Genomic DNA, 21,789 nt, shown 5'->3' with positions numbered 1-21,789 from the left:
CGTTCATTTACCCAAATAGCGTATACTGATATCGACACGGACTCTGATTCCAGTGTCGACTATAGTGAGGCCAGTTTACATCCAAAATTGGTTAAGAGTATTCAGTACATGATTGTGGCTATTAAAGATGTTTTACATATTTCTGAAGTACCTGCTGTTCCAGATACACGGGTTTGTTTGTATAAGGAAAAGAAGCCTGAGGTGACGTTTCCCCCCTCTCATGAACTGAACGCTCTTTGTGAAAAGGCTTGGGAATCTCTTGATAAAAGGTGTCAAATTCCCAAGAGAATTTTTATGGCATATCCTTTCCCCTCTGACGACAGGGAAAAGTGGGAGTCATCTCCCAATGTGTACAAGGCTCTGTCACGGCTGTCCAAGAAGGTGGCGCTTCCGTCTCCCGACACTGCTGCCCTCAAGGACCCTGCGGATCGTAAGCAGGAAACGACATTAAAGGCCATTTATGTCACTACGGGTGCACTGCTCAGACCTGCCGTGGCGTCGGCATGGGTGAGTAGTGCTATTGCTAAGTGGGCGGATAATTTGGCATCTGACATGGATACCCTGGATAGGGATAACATTCTTTTGACTCTCGGTTATATCAGGGACGCTGCAGCTTAACTAAAGGATGCGGCGAGGGATATTGGCCTCTTGGGATCAAGGGCCAATGCCATGGCAGTCTCAGCCAGGAGAGCGCTGTGGATTCATCAATGGAATGCTGATGCCGACTCCAAGAAAGCTATGGAAGCTCTCCCATATAAAGGTAGTGTCTTGTTTGGTGACGGCCTCGCTGACCTGGTGTTTACCGCTACAGCGGGTAAGTCATCCTTTCTTCCTTATGTTCCGACACAACAGAAAAAGGCACCCCATTATCAGATGCAGTCTTTTCGGCCTAATAAATACAAAATAGAAAGAGGGTCGTCCTTCCTTGCCTCTAAAGGTAGAGGTAGGGGAAAAAGGTCGCCTGCAGTGCCAGGCTCCCAGGACCAGAGGTCCTCCCCGCCCTCCGCATGACGCTGGGGCTCCCCTACGGGAGTCTGTACCGGTGGGGGCACATCTACGACTCTTCAGTCAGGTCTGGTTTCACTCGGGCCTAGATCCTTGGGTGTTAAGACATAGTGTCCCAAGGGTACAAACTGTAGTTTCAGGAGGTGCCCCCCACCGATTTTTCAAATCAGCCTTGCCAGTTTCTATCCCAGAAAGGGAAGTAGTGAGTGCTGCGATACAAAAGCTGTGTCAACAGAGTGTTATTGTCCCGGTACCCCCGTCTCAACGGGGAGAAGTGTTTTATTCGAGCCTCTTTGTCGTACCAAAGCCGGACGGCTCAGTCAGACCGATCCTGAACCTAAAATCCCTCAATCTATATTTGAAAACTTTCAAGTTCAAGATGGAATCTCTTCGAGCATGATCTCCAGTCTAGAAGGGGGGGATTTTATGGCGTCAGTCGACATAAAAGATGCCTACTTACATGTCCCAATATATCCTCCACATCAAGCTTTCCTGAGGTTTGCGGTGCAGGATTGTCATTACCAATTTCAGACGTTGCCGTTTGGTTTTTCCACGGCCCCGAGGGTCTTCACCAAGGTAATGGCGGAAATGATGGTACTCCTACGCAAGCAGGGTGTCACAATTATCCCGTACTTGGACGATATCCTGATAAAGGCGAGATCAAAGGAGCAGTTGCTAAGAAATGTGGAAATCTCCCTGACAGTTCTGCAACATCATGGTTGGATTCTAAATTTGCCAAAGTCACATGTTGATTCCGACAACTCGGTTGTCTTTCTTGGGCATGATCCTGGACAAAGAACTGCAGAGAGTGTTTCTTCCAGCGGAAAAAGCTCTGGAAATCCAATTCATGGTCAAGGAGATTCTGAAACCGGCAAGAGTGTCTATTCATCAATGCACTCGGGTGCTGGGGAAGATGGTTGCAGCTTACAAAGCCATTCCGTTTGGCAGGTTTCATGCCCGGGTGTTTCAGTGGGACCTGTTGGACAAATGGTCCGGGTCTCACCTGCATATGCACCGAAAAATAAGTCTCTCCTGTGGTGGCTTCAAAGTTCTCACCTCCTAGAGGGACGCAGGTTCGGGATCCAGGATTGGGTCCTGCTGACTACGGATGCAAGTCTCCGAGGCTGGGGAGCAGTCACACAAGAAAGAAGTTTCCAGGGAAAATGGTCAAGCCAGGAAACTTGTCTCCACATAAACGTTCTGGAATTAAGAGCCATTTACAACGGCCTTCTGCAAGCGGAACACTTTCTTCGAGGTCTACCTGTCCTGATACAGTCGGACAAAGTAACAGCGGTGGCGTACGTCAACCGCCAGGGCGGAACAAAGAGCAGAGCGGCGATGGCGGAGGCCACAAGAGTTCTCCGCTGGGCGGAAAAGCACGTGAGCGCTCTGTCAGCAGTCTTCCTTCCGGGCGTGGACAACTGGGAAGCAGACTTCCTCAGCAGACACGATCTCCATCCAGGAGAGTGGGGTCTTCATCAAGAGGTCTTTGCAGAAGTGACAAGTCGTTGGGGAATTCCTCAAATAGACATGATGGCGTCTCGCCTCAACAAGAAGCTTCCGAGGTATTGTTCCAGGTCAAGGACCCTCAAGCCAGTGCAGTGGACGCGATGGTAACTCCGTGGGTGTTTCAGTCGGTTTATGTGTTCCCTTCACTTCCTCTCATTCCAAAAGTGTTGAGGATCATAAGACGAACAAGGGTTCCGGCAGTACTCGTCGTTACAGATTGGCCACGGAGGGCCTGGTATCCGGATCTTCAGGAATTGCTCATAGAAGATCCTTGGCCTCTTCCTCTCAGAGAGGACCTGTTACTGCAGGGGCCATGCGTATTTCAAGACTTGCCGCGGCTGCGTTTGACGGCGTGGAAGTTGAACGCCAAATCCTAGCTCGAAAAGGTATTCCCGGGGAAGTCGTCCCCACTCTCCTTAAGGCTAGAAAGGAGGTCACGGCTAAGCATTATCACCGTATTTGGAAAAATATGTGTCATGGTTTGAAGCCAAGAAAGCTCCTACGGAGGAGTTTCAGCTGGGGCGTTTCCTCAATTTTTTGCAGACAGGCGTGGATGCAGGCCTAAAATTGGGTTCCATAAAAGTGCAGATTTCGGCTTTATCTATTTTTAAAAAAGAATTGGCCGCCCTTCCAGAGGTTCAGACTTTCATGAAGGGAGTGTTGCACATCCATCCTCCATTTGTGCCACCCGTGGCTCCGTGGGATCTTGACGTGGTGTTGCAATTTCTTATGTCTCACTGGTTTGAACCTTTGCGAAAGGTTGAGTTGAAATTCCTCACTTGGAAAGTGGTCATGCTTTTGGCCTTGGCGTCCGCAAGACGGGTGTCGGTGTTGGCGGCTCTGTCTCACAAGAGCCCCTATTTGATTTTCCATGAGGATAGAGCGGAATTGAGAACTCGTCAACAATTTCTGCCGAAGGTAGTTTCTTCATTTCACATAAACCAACCCATTGTGGTGCCTGTGGCTACGGGTGCCTTGGCTATATAAAAATCTCTCGATGTAGTTAGAGCTTTGAAAATTTATGTCGCCAGAACGGCTCAAATTAGGAAATCAGAGGCTCTGTTTGTCCTATATGCTCCCAACAAAATTGGGGCTCCTGCTTCCAAGCAGACTATTGCACGCTGGATCTGTAATACGATTCGGCATGCTCATTCTACGGCTGGATTGCCGTTACCGAAGTCGGTGAAAGCCCATTCTACCAGAAAGGTGGGCTCATCTTGGGCGGCTGCCCGAGAGGTCTCGGCGCTCAACTTTGCCGAGCAGCTACGTGGTCGGGTTCAAACACTTTTGCTAAGTTCTACAAGTTTGATACCCTGGCTGATGAGGACCTCATGTTTGCTCAATCGGTGCTGCAGAGTCGTCCGCACTCTCCCACCTGGTCTGGAGCTTTGGTATAGACCCCATGGTCCTTTTGGAGTCCCCAGCATCCTCTAGGACGTAAGAGAAAATAGGATTTTAATACCTACCGCTAAATCCTTTTCTCCCAGTCCGTAGAGGATTGTGGGCGCCCATCCCAGTGCGGACTGTTACTTGCAGTTGTATTGATAGTTGTTGTTTTCGGTTACACGAAGGTTGTGTATCGGTTATATTCAGCTTGTTGCTGTTTTTCGTTCATACTGTTATCTGGTATTCCTGGTAATCCAGTTTGTACGGTGTGTTGTGGTGGGAGCTGGTATGTATCTCACCCTTAGTTTAACAAAAATCCTTTTCCTCGAAATGTCCGTCTCCCTGGGCACAGTTCCTATAACTGAGGTCTGGAGGAGGGGCATAGACGGAGGAGCCAGTTCACACCCATTCAAAGTCTTATAGTGTGCCCATGTCTCCTGCGGATCCCGTCTATACCCCGTGGTTCTTTTGGAGTCCCCAGCATCCTCTAATGACTAGGAGAAAAGGATTTACCGGTAGGTAATAAAATCCTATTATTTGATATATGTATGTATGCCTCTCGAATCCTCTGTTTGTGATTTCACACTGTACAATAGGGTTCTTGGTAAGGTATTATACTGCTGATATTGTATAGCGTTGCCTGTGATTTACGCTTTCAGATATGTCAGTTTCAAGGGGCGACGGTGCTGTGGCTGATCCCACAATGCATGTTTTCGACTCTGACACGCTGCAGACACATTAGAGGAAAACATAGCAGCTCTTCAGGTTCTGGGGGTTCACTACCCTCTAGTAGAGCCGTAGCAACGGGGGTCCATAATGACCCACCTTGGGCTACTTTCTTTACTGTACTAAATACGCTGGTAACTAGACTCCGTGATCGCAAAAACGCGCTATGGCGCGTATTTTACCCTGAAACAGCCTCCTGGGACCCACGTTTAGAAGATGAGCGGGTCACACAGGACGCGCTCATCTTGATCTGTATGTTCTCGCCCTAGCCAGTCAGTGGCACACAGGAGGTGACTGGCTATTTCCCCAGCCAATCATCTCCTGTAGTCTCTACCAATCATTGCCTGCAGTGTCTCCCTCTTATTGCCCGCGAGTCCGGCACGTTTTGAATCCTTCGGCTCCTGCCCGCTGCGCGCCGTTGACCCTGGGCTCCGCCGCCAGCACCATGAATCTGTGCTGCAGCACTGGCAGAGACTGGCCCCGCTCACCCGGCCAGCGACACCAGCACCCTCTTCCGCAACTGTGAGACTGCTCGATCCTGTCACTACTTCCATGCTGTACTCTGTGTCCAGGCAGAGACAGCTTGATACCCCGTGCCCCTGCACTGTCCCGATCGGCATCTGCCCTGTGGTCCCAGCCCGGTGTCCGCCAGGCGGCATGGGTGCCCGGGCCGCAGAAGGCTGTGTGTGGGAGACGGGACATCATGTGTCATGTGCGCCACTGGCCCCAGTCCCAGGAATGCTCACTCCCCCACCCGGAGGGTGCGGATCAGGGCTCTGTCTGTCAGCAGCGCAGGGGGCTAGGGGGTTCCCGTGCTCCCATCCTAGTTAGTGTTCCCGCTAAGCTGATTTCACAGGGGGCCATGCCTTGCACCTTTTTTGTTCGCCCATCCGCCCTGCAGTACTCACGTGGACTGCCTTGAGGACCGCCGCACCCCGCCCCGCTGTTATCAAAGTGCCCGCTTCCCGGCGTGCACCCAGCTTAGTGGTCTCAGCCTCCCCGCGCTGCTGTGTCAGCGCATAGCGGCTCACACAGCTCTTCCAGGTTGCTGTTTTCCCCCTTCTCCGATTGTAGGCTGTAGGACGCTGGCTGGATCTGGTGAGCCAGGACGGCTGGGTTTGCCTCTCCCGCAGAGACAGACCGAGCCCTCCTGTCTGTCTGAAGTTTAAAGAAGGGCCAGTGAGGAGTCTCACCCTTTTGCTGGCCGTGTGAAAAAGGGCAGTCCCGCAGCGGCATGAGCTCCTTCCCCGCAGCTGCTGTGACACACACTTCAAACTGGCTTGGTTTGTAACTTTTGGCTACTAGTGCAGTGGATGCCCCCTTTTACTTTAATCTGGCACCACTTTGATCTGTTATATAAAATGCCTTGTGCCTCTTTAGCATTTTAAGTAGTACAGCACATCATAGTACTGCCAGATTAAGGAACTACAGCACATTTTATATAGTAGATCATAGTGTTGCCAGATTAAAAAGTAATGATGAAACAAGGAGCATTTTATTATAAAATCCCTTGTGCCTCATTACCTTTATGTGCCCGCTGCTGCTTGCTGCCCTCCAGAGTGATTAAAAGGGGGCATGTTGTGAGGCCACACCCCCTTTCTGTGGGAGTGCGTGCACAGCTGTGCCCTCCTTGGTGTCTAGCACCCCGCCCTAAAAAATTCCTAGAGTGAACATTACAGTTATATGTCCCCGGCTACAGTGCTGATCACATGACTTTTTGCAGTGTATGCTGCTGGAGATATCTGGCCGTAAATTTGTTGTATTAGTGTAGTAAAAGCACAGAGACCCGTGTACTGACCCGCCTGGGGATTGCAGGGTGCATCTCCGTGATGAGTGTTCTCGCATTACATATGTGTAAAAGTTCTGTGAGTCTCTTTACAGTGATGATGTGTTCATTGCCTGGGATAACTGAGACCCTTGTCTTGAAGGATCATCTTTGGTATGGGTACAGATGACAGTAGTTCTAGGCTACAACCACAACCAGCACACATTAGCAAATTACTATGACTTGTAGTGTACAATCCTGTGCTATGACATTACGCTTCCTTTTCTTCCCAGTAAAATGCCCATGTTAGGTTATAGAGCCAGGTAGATGTTAGTTAAATTTTTTCCTCATCTAATATTCTTCTAACATCACTTCTGAATAAAACTTATCCATACAAATAATAGGAAAATGTCCCAAACAGAAAGATACAATTAATGTGTCGAATGTGTCTGATTCCTGGGCAATGTGTGTTGTTTCACCCTCAGGAATTGAGTAATGATATAGTTGATAAAGCAAATGTCAGGGTTAAACCGCTAAAACATCCTGCCACGTGAATAAATGATATGTCCTGTTCACATGAAAGGGAGTACTTGGTGGAAGCTGGGGCACGCCCCCATTAATGACGCCAGCAGGGCTACACCTCCTCCCCGGTTGGCCACATCCCCTTTTCGAGGCACGGTTCACGCCCGGCACCTATGCACCCTGTCCTGCCCCACTCCTAGGTTTAATACTACTGCATGATACAGTAGATTACGAGCAATGTACCATTCCATGTTACATTTAGTAGCATGGGTTCATTGTATCATCCCATCTCAGGGTGTGTGACGTCAGCTTCGGCCCCGATCAGCCTGCTTCTATCGCACTGTAGGAGTAGGTCATGGGTTACACACAGTCTGCACCCGCTACTCAGACTAGAAAAAAACATTCGATGGTGAGTGTGATGCGAATGGATTTGCAGTTGTCCGCTGACTGGAGATTTTTTTTGGACGGCATACAGTACGCATGCATTCGCACACTTGTATGGGGCGGGTGTTCACCCTGTTTGGGTAGCGGCTATCTGATCGCAGCCCTCTACAAAATCGCAGAGGAGCGATCAGGTCTGAATTAATCCCACAGTGCAGTAGTTGTGTTATGTACTTTTAGTCGTTGCCTAAATGTTCAAGTTAGATTGTAGTTGTAAACTAAAAAAGCAGAATAGTTGAATATAAACCAAATGCTTTTGGCATAATGGTGTGTGTGTGTTACATATGACTATGTGCATGTTTATACAATGTGTTTTTTTATATAATATCACACACACACACACACACACACACACACACACACACACTATATTTCTCTGACGTCCTAGTGGATGCTGGGGACTCCGTAAGGACCATGGGGAATAGCGGCTCCGCAGGAGACTGGGCACGACTAAGAAAGATTTAGGACTACCTGGTGTGCACTGGCTCCTCCCTCTATGCCCCTCCTCCAGACCTCAGTTAGAATTTTGTGCCCGACCGAGCTGGTTGCACACTAGGGGCTCTCCTGAGCTCTTAGAAAAGAAAGTATATTTAGGTTTTTTATTTTCAGTGAGATCTGCTGGCAACAGACTCACTGCTACGAGGGACTGAGGGGAGAAGAAGCGGACCTACCTGCTTGCAGCTAGCTTGGGCTTCTTAGGCTACTGGACACCATTAGCTCCAGAGGGATCGAATACAGGCCCAGCCTCGGTCGTCCGGTCCCGGAGCCGCGCCGCCGTCCCCCTTGCAGAGCCAGAAGCAAGAAGCACGTCCAGGAAATCGGCGGCTGAAGACTCCGGTCTTCATTAAGGTAGCGCACAGCACTGCAGCTGTGCGCCATTGCTCCCCATGCACACCACACGCTCCGGTCACTGATGGGTGCAGGGCGCTGGGGGGGGGGGGGCCCTGGGCTGCAATAAGAGTACCTTAGCTTGGCAAAAAAACACATAATATAGTCAGTAAGACTATATATGTGTAAAATCCCCTGCCAAAAATATCCTGAAAAAAGCGGGAGAAGTCCGCCGAGAAGGGGGCGGGGCTATCTCCCTCAGCACACTGGCGCCATTTCCTCTCACAGCTCCGCTGGAAGGACGCTCCCAAGGCTCTCCCCTGCAGTGTCCAGGCTCAATAGGGTAAAAAAGAGAGGGGGGGCACTAAATTTAGGCGCAAACTGTGTATTATAGCAGCTATAGGGGAAAAATCACTGTGTGTAGTGTGTATCCCTGCATTATATAGCGCTCTGGTGTGTGCTGGCATACTCTCTCTCTGTCTCCCCAAAGGACTTTGTGGGGTCCTGTCCTCAGTCAGAGCATTCCCTGTGTGTGTGCGGTGTGTCGGTATGGCTGTGTCGACATGTTTGATGAGGAGGCTTATGTGGAGGCGGAGCAGGTGCCGATAAATGTGATGTCACCCCCTGCGGGGTCGACACCTGAATGGATGGACATGTGGAAGGAATTACGCGACAGTGTAAACTCCTTACATAAAAGGTTTGACGACATAGCAGATGTGGGACAGCCGGCTTCTCAGCCCGTGCCTGCCCAGGCGTCTCAAAAGCCATCAGGGGCTCTAAAACGCCCACTACCTCAGATGGCAGACATAGATGTCGACACGGATACTGACTCCAGTGTCGACGACGATGAGACTAGTGTACATTCCAATAGAGCCACTCGTTATATGATTACGGCAATGAAAAATGTGTTGCACATTTCTGATATTACCCCAGGTACCACAAAAAAGGGTATTATATTTGGGGAGAAAAAGCTACCAGTGGTTTTTCCCCCATCTGATGAATTAAATGAAGTGTGTGAAGAAGCGTGGGCTTCCCCCGATAAGAAACTGGTAATTTCTAAAAAGTTACTAATGGCGTACCCTTTCCCGCCAGAGGACAGGTCACGTTGGGAGACATCCCCTAGGGTGGATAAAGCGCTCACACGTCTGTCAAAAAAGGTGGCACTACCGTCTCCGGACACGGCCGCCCTAAAGGAGCCTGCGGATAGAAAGCAGGAGGCTATCCTGAAGTCTGTATATACACACTCAGGAATTATACTGAGACCGGCTATTGCTTCAGCATGGATGTGCAGTGCTGCAGCTGCGTGGTCAGATTCCCTGTCAGAAAACATTGATACCCTAGGCAGGGACACTATATTGCTAACCATAGAGCATATTAAAGACGCTGTCTTATACATGAGAGATGCACAGAGGGATATTTACTGGCTGGCATCTAAAATAAATGCAATGTCCATTTCTGCCAGGAGAGGATTGTGGACTCGGCAGTGGACAGGAGATACAGATTCTAAAAGGCACATGGAAGTTTTGCCTTACAAGGGTGAGGAGTTGTTTGGGGATGGTCTCTCGGACCTCGTTTCCACAGCGACAGCTGGGAAGTCAGCATTTTTACCCCATGTTCCCTCACAGCCAAAGAAAGCACCGTATTATCAGGTACAGTCCTTTCGGCCCCAGAAAGGCAAGCGGGTGATGTCACTCTCTAGGGAGTCGACACCGGAATGGATGGCTTATTTAGGGAATTACGTGATAATGTCAACACGCTGCAAGGTCGGTTGACAACATGAGACGGCCGGCAAACAAATTAGTACCTGTCCAGGCGTCTCAAACACCGTCAGGGGCTTTAAAACGCCCATTTACCTCAGTCGGTCGACACAGACACAGACACGGACACTGACTCCAGTGTCGACGGTGAAGAAACAAACGTATTTTCCTTTAGGGCCACACGTTACATGTTAAGGGCAATGAAGGAGGTGTTACATATTTCTGATACTACAAGTACCACAAAAAAGGGTATTATGTGGGGTGTGAAAAAACTACCTGTAGTTTTTCCTGAATCAGATAAATTAAATGAAGGCGCTCACACGCTTATCACAAGTGGCGTTACCGTCTCCAGATACGGCCGCCCTCAAGGAGCCAGCTGATAGGAGGCTGGAAAATATCCTAAAAAGTATATACACACATACTGGTGTTATACTGCGACCAGCGATCGCCTCAGCCTGGATGTGCAGCGCTGGGGTGGCTTGGTCGGATTCCCTGACTGAAAATATTGATACCCTTGACAGGGACAGTATTTTATTGACTATAGAGCATTTGAAGGATGCATTTCTATATATGCGAGATGCACAGAGGGATATTTGCACTCTGGCATCAAGAGTAAGTGCGATGTCCATATCTGCCAGAAGATGTTTATGGACACGACAGTGGTCAGGTGATGCAGATTCCAAACGGCACATGGAAGTATTGCCGTATAAAGGGGAGGAGTTATTTGGGGTCGGTCCATCGGACCTGGTGGCCACGGCAACAGCTGGAAAATCCACCTTTTTTACCCCAAGTCACATCTCAGCAGAAAAAGACACCGTCTTTTCAGCCTCAGTCCTTTCGTCCCCATAAGGGCAAGCGGGCAAAAGGCCAGTCATATCTGCCCAGGGATAGAGGAAAGGGAAGAAGACTGCAGCAGGCAGCCCATTCCCAGGAACAGAAGCCCTCCACCGCTTCTACCAAGTCCTCAGCATGACGCTGGGGCCGTACAAGCGGACTCAGGTGCGGTGGGGGGTCGTCTCAAGAGTTTCAGCACGCAGTGGGCTCACTCGCAAGTGGACCCCTGGAGCCTACAAGTAGTATCCCAGGGGTACAGATTGGAAATTCGAGACGTCTCCCCCTCGCAGGTTCCTGAAGTCTGCTTTACCAACGTCTCCCTCCGACAGGGAGGCAGTATTGGAAACAATTCACAAGCTGTATTCCCAGCAGGTGATAATCAAAGTACCCCTCCTACAACAAGGAAAGGGGTATTATTCCACACTATATTGTGGTACTGAAGCCAGACGGCTCGGTGAGACCTATTCTAAATCTGAAATATTTGAACACTTACATACAAAGGTTCAAATCAAGATGGAGTCACTCAGAGCAGTGATAGCGAACCAGGAAGAAGGGGACTATATGGTGTCCCTGGACATCAGGGATGCTTACCTCCATGTCCCAATTTGCCCTTCTCACCAAGGGTACCTCAGGTTCGTGGTACAGAACTGTCACTATCAGTTTCAGACGCTGCCGTTTGGATTGTCCACGGCACCCCGGGTCTTTACCAAGGTAATGACCGAAATGATGATTCTTCTTCAAAGAAAATGGACGATCTCCTGATAAGGGCAAGGTCCAGAGAACAGTTGGAGGTCGGAGTAGCACTATCTCAAGTAGTTCTACGACAGCACGGGTGGATTCTAAATATTCCAAAATCGCAGCTGTTTCCGACGACACGTCTGCTGTTCCTAGGGATGATTCTGGACACAGTCCAGAAAAGGGTGTTTCTCCCGGAGAAGAAAGCCAGGGAGTTATCCGAGCTAGTCAGGAACCTCCTAAAACCAGGAAAAAGTGTCAGTGCATCATTGCACAAGGGTCCTGGGAAAAATGGTGGCTTCTTACGAAGCGATTCCATTCGGCAGATTTCTACTTTTCAGTGGGATCTGCTGGAAAAATGGTCCGGATCGCATCTTCAGATGCATCAGCGGATAACCCTGTCTCCAAGGACAAGGGTGTTTCTTCTGCGGTGGCTGCAGAGTGCTCATCTATTAAAGGGCCGCAGATTCAGCATTCAGGACTGGGTCCTGGTGACCACGGATGCCAGCCTGAGAGGCTGGGGAGCAGTCACACAGGGAAAAAATTTCCAGGGAGTGTGATATAGTCTGGAGACTTCTCTCCACGTAAATATACTGGAGCTAAGGGCAATTTACAATGCTCTAAGCTTAGCAAGACCTCTGCTTCAAGGTCAGCCGGTATTGATCCAGTGGGACAACATCACGGCAGTCGCCCACGTAAACAGACAGGGCGGCACAAGAAGCAGGAGGGCAATGGCAGAAACTGCAAGGATTCTTCGCTGGGCGGAAAATCATGTGATAACACTGTCAGCAGTGTTCATTCCGGGAGTGGACAACTGGGAAGCAGACTACCTCAGCAGGCACGACCTCCACCCGGGAGAGTGGGGACTTCATCGGGAAGTCTTCCACATGATTGTGAACCGTTGGGAAAGACCAAAGGTGGACATGATGGCGTCCCGCCTGAACAAAAAACTGGACAGGTATTGCGCCAGGTCAAGAGACCCTCAGGCAATAGCTGTGGACGTTCTGGTAACACCGTGGGTGTACCAGTCGGTGTATGTGTTCCCTCCTCTGCTTCTCATACCCAAGGTACTGAGAATTATAAGACGTAGAGGAGTAAGAACTATACTCGTGGCTCCGGATTGGCCAAGAAGGACTTGGTACCCGGAACTTCAAGAAATGCTCACAGAGGACTCATGGCCTCTGCCGCTAAGAAGGGACTTGCTTCAGCAAGTACCATGTCTGTTCCAAGACTTACCGCGGCTGCGTTTGACGGCATGGCGGTGGAACGCCGGATCCTAAGGGAAAAAGGCATTCCGGAAGAGGTCATTCCTACCCTGGTCAAAGCCAGGAAGGAGGTGACCGCACAACATTATCACCACATGTGGCGAAAATATGTTGCGTGGTGTGAGGCCAGGAAGGCCCCACGAAGAAATTTCAACTCGGTCGATTCCTGCATTTCCTGCAAACAGGAGTGTCTATGGGTCTCAAATTGGGGTCCATTAGGGTTCAAATTTCGGCCCTGTCAATTTTCTTCCAGAAAAGATTGGCTTCAGTTCCTGAAGTCCAGAAGTTTGTCAAGGGAGTACTGCATATACAACCCCCTTTTGTGCCTCCAGTGGCACTGTGGGATCTCAACGTAGTTCTGGGATTCCTCAAATCACATTGGTTTAAACCGCTCAAATCTGTGGATTTGAAATATCTCACATGGAAAGTGACCATGCTGTTGGCCCTGGCCTCGGCCAGGCGAGTGTCAGAATTGGCGGCTTTGTCTCACAAAACCCATATCTGATTGTCCATTCGGACAGGGCAGAGCTGCGGACTCGTCCCCAGTTTCTCCCTAAGGTGGTGTCAGCGTTTCACCTGCACCAGCTTATTGTGGTACCTGCGGCTACTAGGGACTTGGAGGACTCCAAGTTGCTGGATGTTGTCAGGGCCCTGAAAATATAGGTTCCAGGACGGCTGGAGTCAGGAAAACTGACTTGCTGTTATCCTGTAGGCACCCAAAAAACTGGGTGCTCTTGCTTCTAAGCAGACGATTGCTAGTTGGATGTGTAGTACAATTCAGCTTGCACATTCTGTGGCAGGCCTGCCACAGCCAAAATATGTAAATGCCCATTCCACAAGGAAGGTGGGCTCATCTTGGGCGGCTGCCCGAGGGGTCTCGGCTTTACAACTTTGCCGAGCTGCTACTTGGTAAGGGGCACACCCTGGCTGAGGAGGACCTGGAGTTCTCTCATTCGGTGCTGCAGAGTCATCCGCACTCTCCCGCCCGTTTGGGAGCTTTGGTATAATCCCCATGGTCCTGACGGAGTCCCCAGCATCCACTTAGGACGTCAGAGAAAATAAGAATTTACTTACCGATAATTCTATTTCTCGTAGTCCGTAGTGGATGCTGGGCGCCCATCCCAAGTGCGGATTGTCTGCAATACTTGTACATAGTTATTGTTACAAAAATCGGGTTATTATTGTTGTGAGCCATCTTTTCAGAGGCTCCGCTGTTATCATGCTGTTAACTGGGTTCAGATCACAGGTTGTACAGTGTGATTGGTGTGGCTGGTATGAGTCTTACCCGGGATTCAAAATCCTTCCTTATTGTGTACGCTCGTCCGGGCACAGTATCCTAACTGAGGCTTGGAGGAGGGTCATAGGGGGAGGAGCCAGTGCACACCACCTGATCCTAGAGCTTTTACTTTTGTGCCCTGTCTCCTGCGGAGCCGCTATTCCCCATGGTCCTGACGGAGTCCCCAGCATCCACTACGGACTACGAGAAATAGAATTATCGGTAAGTAAATTCTTATTTTTTTGGTGTACACAAACTTTGTTTAATACACAAAGTTATTAAACATATTGTGTTAAATGACCTTCAGGCTGTGTGTATAAGGTGTATATGGAAAATAAATGAATTGTGTGAATGTACTCAAACTTTGTTTAATGCAAAAAGTTATTAACAATATTGACTAAAATCACCTTCAGGCTATATGTATATGGTGTATATGAAACATAAATACATTCTGTGCTTAGACTTGGGTCCCATCACCATGATATCTCATTATGATATGCAATTATTCCAAAATACGGAAAAATCCGATATCCAAAATACTTCTGGTCCCGAGCATTTTGGATATGGGATACTCAACCTGTATATATAATCTTGAAACTTGGCAGGTAGCTTCTTCTTAGGTCCCAGGTGCTTGCTAAGAACCGGTTTTATAAATGTCACTGCCCATGCACGGAAATCGCCAAAAATGTATGTATGTATGTATGTATGTATGTATGTATGTATGTATGTATGTATGTGTATATGTATGTTCCAGCATAACTCCTGAATGCCTGCAGCAATTTACACCAAACTTGGTACACATATGACTTACAATCTGGGAACAAACACTGTGGGGGTAACACAACCCTAGCACCCCTAGGGGAGGGCCAGCAGTACAGACTATATCAGGACATGCATGACATGTCAGTGACGACAGGGCTTCATGTGACAGTGGCAATGACTTGATGTGAGGAGGGGAATGGAGGTAGCAAGAAGCCACACGCTGAGAGTCGTATAGTGGGAGGAACAGGGTCCCCAACTGCACAGAATATATTAGGAGATGCATGATATGTCAGGCAGGACAGGGCTGCATGTGACAGGGACAGTGACATGATGTCAGGAGGGGAATGGAGGTAGCACGAACCCACACACTGAGACTTATATAGTAGAAGTAGCAGGGTCCCCCAGCAGCACAGAGTATATCAGGAGAAGCATAATGTGCTGCGCTATATAACAAACTGTAAATACATTTATCATTTCACAGGGGCACTGACATGATGTGAGGAGGGGAATGGAGGCAGCAAAAAGCCACAGACTGAGAGTTGTATAGTGGGAAGAGCAGGGTCACTTGGAGGACCAAAAAGGGTTACGGCCACTATACAAAGTGGGCCAGGGAAGCAAGATATGCCTGTATACCAGATCTCCAACCAACATAAATTAACGAACAACTATAATTCCAATTTACTATCCTTATCCCGTAGTGAAGCATGGGTTTTCAGTTAGTGTAGAATATATAGGGGGTGGGGGAGGCTCGACTGCACACCCTAATTATAAACACAATAAGATGTGCTACCATGCTGGCAAAACATGTGTCCCTAAGACTTTAGTTAATTGTTCCTCATGTTCTTTCATCCATAGTATCCACACTTCTTAAAACGGAATGCTAATCGCTTACAGATCATGTTGCAAAGAAGAAAAAGATACAAGAACCGAACTATCCTGGGTTATAAAAGCCTGGCTGTAGGAGTAATTAATATGGCAGAGGTGAGACAAGAACAATGACAAATACAGTATGTAAGAATATCGGCCCTCATTCCGAGTTGTTCGCTCGCAAGCTGCTTTTAGCAGCTTTACACACGCCGCCTACTGGGAGTGAATCTTAGCTTCTTAAAATTGCGAACGAAAGATTCTCAAAATTGCGATTACACACCTCTTAGCAGTTTCTGAGTAGCTTCAAACTTACTCGGCATCTGCGATCAGTTCAGTGCTTGTCGTTCCTGGTTTGACGTCACAAACACACCCAGCGTTCGCCCAGACACTCCTCCGTTTCTCCAGCCACTCCCGCGTTTTTCCGAGAAACTGTAGCGTTTTTTTGCACACACCCATAAAACGGCCTGTTTCCGCCCAGAAACACCCACTTCCTGTCAATCACATTACGATCACCAGAACGAAGAAATAAACGTGAGTAAAATTCCTAACTGCATAGCAAATTTACTTGGCGCAGTCGCACTGCGGACATTGCGCATGCGCATTCGCGACTAATCGCTCCGTTGCGAAAAAAAATAACGAGCGAACAACTCGGAATGACCCCCATTGACCAAGGCCCTCATTCCGAGTTGTTCGCTCGGTAATTTTCTTCGCATTGCAGCGATTTTCCGCTAATTGCGCATGTGCAATGTTCGCACTGCGACTGCGCCAAGTAAATTTGCTATGCATTTAGGTATTTTACTCACGGCATAACAAGGTTTTTTCTTCGTTCTGGTGATCGTAATGTGATTGACAGGAAGTGGGTGTTTCTGGGCGGAAACTGGCCGTTTTATAGGTGTGTGTGTGAAAAAACGCTGCCGTTTCTGGGAAAAACGCGGGAGTGTCTAAAGAAACGGGGGAGTGTCTGGGCGAATGCTGGGAGTGTTTGTGACGTCAAACCAGGAACGAAACTGACTGAACTGATCGCAGTTGCCGAGTAAGTGTGGAGCTACTCAGAAACTGCTAAGAAGTGTCTATTCACAATTCTGCTAATCTTTCGTTCGCAATTTTACTATGCTAAGATTCACTCCCAGTAGGCGGCAGCTTAGCGTGTGCAAAGCTGCTAAAAGCAGCTTGTGAGCGAACAACTCGGAATGACCACCCAAGATTTTATTTTTGACATAGAATAGTATAAATAAAAGACATTTAGGTGCTGATGCAAAATTATATCTATAAGGGTTATATTGTTATTATTATCATGTATTTATATAACACATCCAGGTTACACACTGTATACTGATAATATACTGTATGTAATTCATCAGTTCCTTGTCCATTGGAGTTTACAGTCTTTATTCCCTAACATAGCAACGCGCACAAACATAGACACTAGGGTTTATTTAGTCAGAATCCATTCCAATACATAGCAATATCATTCCAAAACTTGATTCTTTTAATCATCACATTAATCCTTTACAGTCCTGTCATTGCAGCCGCTGTAGAAAATAGCATTGGGTCTATAAACCATTATGTTTAGTTCTTGACCATGAATGATCGCTATTTGTTCTAATATGAAAGCACTGGAATGCTTCTATATTGTCTAACGAAATCCAAGTTAAATCCCATCAGCATGGTAGCTAGGCTATCTCGTCTTTTGTTTGCACACTAAAAAGTCTTCTTCGTACTCTCATATGTACATGCAAAGAAAGGTACTGTAGTCAGGAAAGTCAAAATGCGTGACCTTATCCAAAATAAGAGGGGTAGTCCACAGGTTATCCACAGGATAACATTGGGATACGATGACGCAACAGCGGATTTGCACCAATCGGTCAGTGCTTTCGGCCTCCCAGCATGCAACGGACTCGTCCACATATCCCTGCCTCCTGGCTCAGGCAAATTAGTTTTTCTGCAGCAGAGTACACTGGGTTCCACAGGGATAACATCGGGGTGGAGAGTAGGATCTTGATCCGAGACACCAACAGGCTACAGCTTTGACTGTTCCCAAGATGCTCAGCACCGCCTCCTCTATAAACCCGCCTCCTTGCACAGGAGCTCAGTTTGTAAGTTGGTGCCTGCAGTGCATTCAGCTAACAGGCGCAGCCCTGAAAAGAGCTTTTAAAAGTGAAGATTGAAGACTTCAAGGGCTGCAGCAGAGGCACTGTCCGTGCTAGATGTCATTCTGACATCTCCTGCTGCAGCTCCCTCACCTCCCCCAGCGGCGCTGTATACTCCCGTGTCCCTGGTTGCCGGGTACTTACAGCTGAGACTCCGGTTATCTACTTTAGGCACACACACCAGCCGCAGCTCTCCGGGATCGCGTGGCCGCATTCAGGGAGGAGGTAAGAGGGTCCCCCAGGTGGGACCCGCTGGAAACCGCGGTGGCGTGGACTCTGTGTCAGTATAGAGATCCCACTAGACCACCAGGACAGGGGCACAGGTCGGTTTTACTAAAAAACGTTTTCATATGGCCCATAGTACCCAGTGGTGAAGTCCAGCAAGGGGATAAGGCTCTGACCTGTAGCCCCTCCACCATCCCCAGGGCGCCATTTAGAGTAAATGTTCCCGCCCTGGAGCTGCATCTCTCTCTCCCTCACTCCCTGTCCGCGTTTGGGCGCCATCTTCACATGCTGAGCTGATCCTGGGACCGTTTGGGCAAAGCCTCCTCTGTAAAGCTGCCTGCATTATCAGCACTGTGCATTTTACAGGACACTTAAGTATTCTACATTTCTCTAACGTCCTAGTGGATGCTGGGGACTCCGAAAGGACCATGGGGAATAGCGGCTCCGCAGGAGACTGGGCACAAAGTAAAAGCTTTAGGACTAGCTGGTGTGCACTGGCTCCTCCCCCTATGACCCTCCTCCAAGCCTCAGTTAAGATTTTGTGCCCGAACGAGAAGGGTGCAATCTAGGTGGCTCTCCTGAGCTGCTTAGAGTAAAAGTTTAAATAGGTTTTTTTATTTTCAGTGAGACCTGCTGGCAACAGGCTCACTGCATCGAGGGACTAAGGGGAGAAGAAGCGAACTCACCTGCGTGCAGAGTGGATTGGGCTTCTTAGGCTACTGGACATTAGCTCCAGAGGGACGATCACAGGCCCAGCCATGGATGGGTCCCGGAGCCGCGCCGCCGGCCCCCTTACAGAGCCAGAAGAGTGAAGAGGTCCGGAAAATCGGCGGCAGAAGACGTCCTGTCTTCAATAAGGTAGCGCACAGCACCGCAGCTGTGCGCCATTGCTCTCAGCACACTTCACACTCCGGTCACTGAGGGTGCAGGGCGCTGGGGGGGGCGCCCTGGGACGCAATGAAAATACCTTAAATGGCTAAAAATACATCACATATAGCTCCTGGGCTATATGGATGTATTTAACCCCTGCCAGTTTTCCACAAAAAAGCGGGAGAAAGGCCGCCGAAAAAGGGGCGGAGCCTATCTCCTCAGCACACAAGCGCCATTTTTTCCTCACAGCTCCGTTGGAGGAAGGCTCCCTGACTCTCCCCTGCAGTCCTGCACTACAGAAACAGGGTAAAACAAGAGAGGGGGGGCACTAAATTGGCATATTAATATATACAGCAGCTATATTAGGGAAAAACACTTATATAAGGTTATCCCTGTATATATATATATATAGCGCTCTGGTGTGTGCTGGCAAACTCTCCCTCTGTCTCCCCAAAGGGCTAGTGGGGTCCTGTCCTCTATCAGAGCATTCCCTGTGTGTGTGCTGTGTGTCGGTACGCTGTGTCGACATGTATGAGGAGGAAAATGGTGTGGAGGCGGAGCAATTGCCTGTGTTAGTGATGTCACCCCCTAGGGAGTCGACACCTGACTGGATGGTCTTATGGAAAGAATTACGTGATAGTGTCGGCACTTTACAAAAGACTGTTGACGACATGAGACAGCCGGCAAATCAGTTAATACCTGTACAGGCGTCTCAAACACCGTCAGGGGCTATAAAACGCCCGTTACCTCAGGTCGATACAGACACTGACACGGACACTGACTCCAGTGTCGACGGTGAGGAAACAAACGTATTTTCCAGTAGGGCCACACGTTACATGATCACGGCAATGAAGGAGGTTTTGAACATTTCTGATACTACAAGTACCACAAAAAAGGGTATTATGTGGGGTGTGAAAAAACTACCCGTAGTTTTTCCTGAATCAGATGAATTAAATGAGGTGTGTGATGAAGCGTGGGTTTCCCCCGATAAAAAACTGCTAATTTCTAAAAAATTATTGGCATTATACCCTTTCCCGCCAGAGGTTAGGGCGCGTTGGGAAACACCCCCTAGCGTAGATAAGGCGCTCACACGCTTATCAAAACAAGTGGCGTTACCGTCCCCTGATACGGCCGCCCTCAAGGAACCAGCTGATAGGAAGCTGGAAAATATCCTTAAAAGTATATACACACATACTGGTATTATACTGCGACCAGCAATCGCCTCAGCCTGGATGTGCAGTGCTGGGGTGGCTTGGTCGGATTCCCTGACTGAAAATATTGATACCCTGGACAGGGACAATATATTATTGACTATAGAGCATTTAAAGGATGCATTTCTATATATGCGAGATGCACAGAGGGATATTTGCACTCTGGCATCAAGAGTAAGTGCGATGTCCATTTCTGCCAGAAGAGGATTATGGACGCGACAGTGGTCAGGGGATGCGGATTCCAAACGGCATATGGAAGTATTGCCGTATAAAGGGGAGGAGTTATTTGGGGTCGGTCTATCGGACCTGGTGGCCACGGCAACGGCTGGAAAATCCACCTTTTTACCCCAAGTCACCTCGCAGCAGAAAAAGATACCGTCTTTTCAGGCTCAGTCCTTTCGTCCCCATAAGGGCAAGCGGGCAAAAGGCCACTCATATCTGCCCCGGGGCAGAGGAAGGGGAAAAAGACTGCAGCAAACAGCCTCTTCCCACGAACAGAAGCCCTCCCCCGCTTCTGCCAAGTCCTCAGCATGACGCTGGGGCCTTACAAGCGGACTCAGGCACGGTGGGGGCCCGTCTCAAGAATTTCAGCGCGCAGTGGGCACACTCGCAAGTGGACCCCTGGATCCTGCAGGTAGTATCTCAGGGGTACAAATTGGAATTCGAGACGTCTCCCCCTCGCCGGTTCCTGAAGTCTGCTTTACCAACGTCTCCCCCCGACAGGGAGGCGGTATTGGAAGCCATTCACAAGCTGTATTCCCAGCAGGTGATAATCAAGGTACCCCTCCTACAACAGGGAAAGGGGTATTATTCCACGCTGTTTGTGGTACCGAAGCCGGACGGCTCGGTGAGACCCATTTTAAATCTGAAATCCTTGAACACTTACATAAAAAGGTTCAAGTTCAAGATGGAGTCACTCAGAGCAGTGATAGCGAACCTGGAAGAAGGGGACTATATGGTGTCTCTGGACATCAAGGATGCTTACCTCCATGTCCCAATTTGCCCTTCTCACCAAGGGTACCTCAGGTTTGTGGTACAGAACTGTCACTATCAGTTTCAGACGCTGCCGTTTGGATTGTCCACGGCACCCCGGGTCTTTACCAAGGTAATGGCCGAAATGATGATTCTTCTTCGAAGAAAAGGCGTCTTAATTATCCCTTACTTGGACGATCTCCTGATAAGGGCAAGGTCCAGAGAACAGTTAGAGGTCGGAGTAGCACTATCTCAAGTAGTACTACGACAGCACGGATGGATTCTAAATATTCCAAAATCGCAGCTGATTCCGACGACACGTCTGCTGTTCCTAGGGATGATTCTGGACACAGTACAGAAAAAGGTGTTTCTCCCGGAGGAGAAAGCCAAGGAGTTATCCGACCTAGTCAGGAACCTCCTAAGACCAGGCCAAGTGTCAGTACATCAATGCACAAGGGTCCTGGGAAAGATGGTGGCTTCTTACGAAGCGATTCCATGCGGCAGATTCCACGCAAGAACTTTTCAGTGGGATCTGCTGGACAAATGGTCCGGATCGCATCTTCAAATGCATCAGCGGATAACCCTGTCTCCAAGGACAAGGGTGTCTCTCCTGTGGTGGTTACAGAGTGCTCATCTCCTAGAGGGCTGCAGATTCGGCATTCAGGATTGGGTCCTGGTGACCA

At 49.0% G+C, this 21,789-nt stretch overlaps 1 protein-coding gene across 2 annotated transcripts in view; it reads left to right on the top strand.

The window, feature by feature from the left end:
- Positions 1-21,789, top strand: part of PACS1 (phosphofurin acidic cluster sorting protein 1) — a 502,137-nt gene that overhangs the window by 120,324 nt on the left and 360,024 nt on the right. For both annotated transcript variants that reach the window (XM_063945169.1, XM_063945168.1), the window contains one exon: positions 15,667-15,792. In XM_063945169.1, the coding sequence (XP_063801239.1) occupies positions 15,667-15,792 (126 nt within the window). The remainder of the gene's footprint in view (positions 1-15,666; positions 15,793-21,789) is intronic.

Source organism: Pseudophryne corroboree, chromosome 11, assembly GCF_028390025.1.
Source record: "Pseudophryne corroboree isolate aPseCor3 chromosome 11, aPseCor3.hap2, whole genome shotgun sequence".
In the NCBI taxonomy this organism is placed as follows: Eukaryota; Metazoa; Chordata; class Amphibia; order Anura; family Myobatrachidae; genus Pseudophryne; species Pseudophryne corroboree.
Note: the sequence above shows the minus strand (reverse complement) of the source record. Positions and strands in the feature narration are given on the sequence as shown.